This window comes from Anguilla rostrata, chromosome 7 (assembly GCF_018555375.3).
Source record: "Anguilla rostrata isolate EN2019 chromosome 7, ASM1855537v3, whole genome shotgun sequence".
Taxonomy (NCBI): domain Eukaryota; kingdom Metazoa; phylum Chordata; class Actinopteri; order Anguilliformes; family Anguillidae; genus Anguilla; species Anguilla rostrata.
In genome coordinates, this window is record NC_057939.1 from 27,930,985 (window position 1) to 27,937,077 (window position 6,093).

The window sequence follows — 6,093 nt, forward strand, 5'->3', positions numbered from 1 at the left end:
TAACATCATAAGTAAAAAATAAATAAAAAACCCTGAAAAGAATCTGACACATTTCCCTGCTACCTGTCATTAAGATCACGACACCAAAAGCATTTTATGAGAAATGCTCATCTTTAGGCAAAGCAAAATGTATTTTAAACAAAAATGAAATATGAACCTTTTATTCTATAGATTATATTAAAACAATAAACAATTCCGTTTTTATTTCAATATTTCTGTGTTTTATTATTGCCTGTTAACATTTTTTTTATAACAATACACTATAAATGACCATGACTTAAACATCTATGATACTCAATATATACAGCTTTACAATAGTAAAAAATGTTAAATCTGATTGCATTCCACCGATATATTCAATCAGATCCATGAGTAACTGCATTTTAATAGACTTCAGAAGCATAGTTCAAGGTTATGAGCTGCTATTACATAATCTGAATTACTGTATCTCAGTGGATATAGTTCTACTCCCAGGTGAGGTATAGCCTACCACTCGGGAAGGAGCTTCAGTAAATATCTGGCAGCATAAATGGATTGTGTGGAAAAATGTCTGTCCGCACGAGTTATAAACCGGCTCTGTATGCAAGAACTCTACTTGTGGACATCGGAATGATGGTGCTGTTGCGTTTCGCGTCACTGCGTCCAGTTTATTTTTGCAACCAAGGAATGTCGTAGGGATAAGGCGAACGATCACGAGCTAGTAACAACCCATTAAAAAAACTACAGACCTTACACAGCACACGTAATGAATGAATAAACCAATGATGTGCATGCTTCTTTTTCTTCTTGCAGCTCCTGCTTGCATGATGGTTCTGTCTCCTCGTGCCACCTGACTGGCTTTACGTGTGAGCGAGAAAACCGAATGATGCAGAAAATAAGGTCAAAAGTTAAAATAGCTCTCAACTGCAGCTATATCTGAACCACAAGCGTTACTAGTGCAGAGCAGTAAAAGGCATGGCTGTGGTTATTTTCAGAGGAAATAAGCGCCAGCTTTGAATGTAATGCACGGTTACTCTTTTGTCTCTTACCGTGTCTGTACTTTTGTTGAGAGTCACTGAGACTCTCATGGTTTCATACGCAGAAGAGATCCGCGCATATTTTAAATGATAGCACATCGAAAGCTACCGCTTATTACGGTGACAGGACTTGTATTAAATACTATAATAAAACAGATTCTTATTTGTATCGCTTAAAGTATGACTTTCATTAATTTCAATTTGAATAGCAGGTGTTACACAAATAAATCTGATGGTGCATTTTCTTAGTCATTGCTGTAATCCTCAAATGACAGGTTGTTGTTTCAGGTAGGCTAACCTACGTTCGAGTGGGAGGCCGCAAAAAAATTACCTCAATTTTGTTTAGAAAGAGTGAGCTAGCATACCTTGTTCTCTGATTCATTCTGAAAATCGGAATTCACAAGTGTTTCTACTTTCCTGTTGGTTTTGCAGAAAGTTGCCTGTTTTCGTTCATATAGCCGCATCCGCGCGCCCCCGCGCACGCTCGACCAGGTTCACGTCGACCTGGCCAGTGGAAAAGAAAATATAATTACTCACTTATTCTTTTTTGCAGTTTTCCAATCTTGAAGGAGTGGCTTTCTTGTGTCCTGTTGGATAAATATATAAAGGTAGGTCATACCTGTACATAGCATAGTAAAAACAAAAAAATCTTTTTGCAAAGCAATTTCGAAAAATCACTTTAGTTATCAGATCGAAAATGACTAAACAGATAGTATGTTGCCTTCTAGCAATTGCATCGAGTATAATGATGTGCGCAGCAATGGACCAGAACGTGCTTATGCTGAAAGAAGTTGCGATGGATCTGGATCGCCTGGAGAAAAGTTTGCAGGTAGGTTGTATTACTGGACACTTTTATTTCTGAATTTTCCCTCACCCAAAAATGAGCTGTATAGACCAGACATTTAACATTGTATTCTTTCTTGTAACAGAAGGGGGTGATGCTGCACACGCCTACGAACGATATAGATGTAAGTACGAACATTCCTGAAGTGATCTGAATAATCTGTTGGAATTGTAATGATTGGCAAATTTAATTTCCGAATTACACATAGTATTGAGTTGTTGTAATTCATCATTTAATTGGGAAACTGTTTAATATGTGTATGTGCGAGATAAAATGGCTTGATAATTTTACTGGTAACATTTCGCATGTTCACCAATCAAGTGTAGTTCACATGGAGTGCTAGTCATTTTCATATGCATATCCACATTTTTTTACACAATTTTAAAAAGAAAATAAATGCACAATACAAATGCTATTCACAAATGTGTGAACAGCACACGAATAGCATGATGACTCAAAAGCAGCACTATTCAACAAATTACATTCATTCTGGCTCGAAGAAAATAGGTTCACTGGCCTGATTCAGCTATGACAGTGTGACATTTCATATTGACCAATAAATGGATACACAGACAGGAAGTGGCACTATTTCTGAAGATGATGTACTAACATGTCAAACTGAAAACATACACCATGTTGACTCTTAATGTGTCATTAACATAGCATGTCTGTGAATTAATATGAGCGATCATTTCACAGATTACATAAAACCAATTTATTTTTTATAAGCTATGATTTAATCAATTGCATCTGTCTTTTAATAATAATACTTTTATGTTGCTTTGTACTGTCTTAATTATTGGTATCTGTTAAAATGAGCTAATATGGTTCTCTGAAAGACTGAAAATCATAGCGTCCATGTACATCCGTTGACATCCGCTTCCTTGTTTGAACAATTCTCACGGGTAATTTCACTGGTTTCAGTGAAAGTCAAGTCACAAACACACTTTAAGACATCACACATCATGCAGAATTGATTGATGGACACTAAAGCTTTATTGAAGTATGTTGGTGTGATTGGCAAGAACTGAATATCCCTCTACCTATGTAATGCAAACTGAGAAATAGTTTATTTTTTCCTTTGGAAAATGTGTGTTTGTGTGATAGCAGACATTTTCCAGTGAGTTCTGTGAAGTGTGTTGTCACAGCTGGGAAGATGAGAAAAACAAAGACACAAACAGGAGCTCTCTGTGAGAGACATTCAGACAGTGAAGATTTCATGACCTTGGAAATAATTGTTTTAATTCTCATTAGACAAAACCTGGAACAGTTTTGCAGAAGATATCAAAGCAGCTAAATCTTCCATTTAAAACACAATTTTTACATGATTGATTTTGATTGTCACACAATTCTTATTATGTTTAAAGACAGAGTTGCTATTTTATTTATCTTTTTTATATTATTTTTAAAAAATGATTTATAATCCCAATTTATGACACTTTAATGCTTTTGTCTCATGTATGGTACATTCTTATTTTACTATACACTCAATTTTACATTTGTTTTTGTAATTAAATGCTCTCACACCGGCTTATGGGAACAAATAGACAAGAAAAGTATTGCTGTACTGCTTCTCAGTTATCAGACAGGACAGGTAAATTCGTCACATTATCTCTAGCACCATGCAGTGAAACAATTATAATACAATAGAATAGAATAGCCCCATGACCTGACCAGGATAAGCGGGTATAGATAATGGATGGATGAGAAATAGTAATCCCTTAGATATTGACAGTGGTAGGTAGAAAATGTAATGTTAGTTCACAATTTAAAAATACAGCAACCCCACCTGGGAGAGCTGAGAATTGCTATGATTAGGAAAATTATTTTCACCCCATACAATGGATTATTATCATTTTATTTTTTCGTAATGCTCCCTTTGAACGCATGCACACAGGTCATATTTTCATTTATTGTTTTTGGTTGGTTTACATTTTTCTCTCATCACTAGGAGTGCTGTTCTTTGTCCGTACTGGAGTGCTTCAGGGGGAACGTGAATCTACTCCAGGCTACCCAGAAGAAACTTCAGCACAAACTCTTCAAGAAACTCATGAATCCGATGATTGTGAGTGATTCAGAATCTGAACTCAGTCATTATATAATGAATCATTTGGCATGTTAGGCTGTGGAGGGGAGTCTGCATTTGGCATGTTAGGCTATAAAAGAGTCCTGATCATGTATGTACAGTGCTGGTATGTCTACACATGAACTGCACGTATGTTACTTACCTGTGATTTTATTCATGTTGTTTTCCTAGGTGAGCAACATGAACTTCTGCACTCTGGAGGAGACACAGGTTAGTTTCTACATGTGAAATACCTCTGGAATCTGGAAGAGCCCCCTGCAGCTGTGAGACCAATGAACCCATTGTTAGAAAGGGGCTGGTGTTTTTCTTTGTCTTGCTTTGTTTTTACAACAATTGTGAAGATTTAAGTCAAATTTACAGATAAATTTTGATTTGATCCAAATAAAATAAACAGTTAACACTGTTCCTTCTGTAGTTACCCATGCATATGAGGGTTTTATTTGGCTACAACAGAAATAATGTTCTGTTGCTGTGATGTGGTTAATGTTTGTGTCTTTACAATCTGCAGAAAGCCATCTGCCCACCCTGTAACTCCTATCCAAAGAGAAACAGCGAGCAGTTTGTGAAAGAACTGCGGCTGCTGCTTCAGAAAGTGAGTTTCATTGACTTTCTTACAGTTGCTTAAGTAGGATTAGTTCTCTTTAGCTCAGCGGGCTAACTGTATCTTCTGTGCAGAGTATTTCTCAAGGGCCATTGTTTGAATCCCACAGAAGACTTTCTCCTCCCACACGCAGACAGACATGCATGCACACACGTAAGCACACACGCACGCACACACCAATTACATTTCAATTCTGTCAATTCAGGTAATGAAATGAGCTTTGGTACACAAATGGAAAAATGCCATAATCTTCTATGAGGAATTTTCAATGAATTCTTGAACCCATTCATTTCATGAATTCAAATGGAATTGAACTCAAAGAGTGGGTCTAAAATATTTGCCCATTTTACATGTGTGTATAATCAAAACAATATATATACATAGTTCACAACAGTTAAAACTGTTATAAAATCATTTACAGGCGACAGCCAGACTGACGTGGAAGCAGACCAGAAGATAAAGGATGCAGGATACTTCACAAGACACTACTGAAAATGGGAGATTATGAGATTGTTGCTCTGCATAATCAATGTTCAAGCTGTGTTATTTATTTAATATTTATTTATCAAATAGATTTTATGAAGTATTTTCAAAGTTAAAACGAATTTTTACTGTTTGCTTTTCTTCTGCTAACGTTACTATGTAACAGAGTTATACTGTACAAACGCCTATCAGCTGCACATTGTTGAGCTGCTGTTGGCACAGCTGTCAGTCCATCAGAGTTTTTACAAATCAGCGCTATGGCAATCCGCTATTGGGCAGTTGAGCTGGAGCACCGGCCACCAGTATGAACTAGTTGGCAAATGGTCCTGCCGCTATTGCACCGCTATCTTGCATATTTGCAAACCAGCTGGTGCAAAGAACGGTTGTGTACTTGCTTTCTGGGTATTGACAATTTCAGTAAATCTAAATCTGTCTGAGCTGACAGACCTGTTCAGGGCACCTGTTCTGTTTATTTGGGTAAATATTCAGATATTGCCCTTGCAGTAACACCCAGCCAAGGACTGGATTTTAGAGTAATCTAGATGGAGGAAGAGTTTGTTTTCCATGCTTAAATAGAACATTCTGAAACATTATAAACTATTAGTTTTTCCCAGATTGCATGTATAGACTGCATGCCTTTTTACATCTCTTTCACAGTGTGTATGAAACCCAGCCGACAGTCTTAAGTGTCTCTTGTCAAAATGTTATTTAGCACCACCTACAGGAATACCTGCAGTAGAGCAGGTAATTCATTCATTTGTTCATCTTTCTGTGTGTACAATATTGCTGAAATTGGTTTTGCAAAGAAACACAATGCTGTGTCATTGAAATGCTGATCATAAACAAAGCCATTACAAAGCTTTGTTTCTCAGAATGATAAAGATCTCATATGGAGATAAAATGCAGTTTTGTATCATTATACAAAAATATTAAGGATCATTATGTCTATGTTCATATTCCTGTATTGTGTGACATAATTATTTATCAATAAAAATATTTTTAAATAATGTAATTCGTGCTAATTTTGATTTTACAATTGCAAAATTATTTGTATAAGTGCAAT

At 36.2% G+C, this 6,093-nt stretch overlaps 1 protein-coding gene across 2 annotated transcripts; it reads left to right on the forward strand.

Moving 5' to 3' along the window:
• Positions 1-870: 870 nt before the first annotated feature.
• il21 (interleukin 21) lies at positions 871-5,997 on the forward strand. 2 transcript variants are annotated; one of them, XM_064342062.1, is made up of 7 exons: positions 871-1,624; positions 1,745-1,845; positions 1,946-1,984; positions 3,812-3,925; positions 4,118-4,156; positions 4,455-4,538; positions 4,969-5,997. In XM_064342062.1, the coding sequence occupies exons 2-7, from the start codon at positions 1,762-1,764 to the stop codon at positions 5,005-5,007; spliced, it is 399 nt and encodes a 132-aa protein (XP_064198132.1). In that variant the 5' UTR covers positions 871-1,624; positions 1,745-1,761; the 3' UTR covers positions 5,008-5,997. The 2 variants fall into 2 exon arrangements, with proteins under 2 accessions (XP_064198132.1, XP_064198131.1); XM_064342061.1 differs by lacking the exon at positions 871-1,624 and having other exon boundaries at positions 1,658-1,845.
• Positions 5,998-6,093: the final 96 nt, after the last annotated feature.

What these genes read in the sequence shown, in the direction of transcription:
- il21 (XM_064342061.1), top strand. Translation starts at nt 1,714, where the DNA reads ATGACTAAACAGATAGTATGTTGCCTTCTAGCAATTGCATCGAGTATA. An exon ending in GCCTGGAGAAAAGTTTGCAG is followed by an intron (nt 1,846 to 1,945) that starts GTAGGTTGTATT and finishes TTCTTGTAACAG; the next exon opens with AAGGGGGTGATGCTGCACAC. An exon ending in TGCGGCTGCTGCTTCAGAAA is followed by an intron (nt 4,539 to 4,968) that starts GTGAGTTTCATT and finishes AATCATTTACAG; the next exon opens with GCGACAGCCAGACTGACGTG.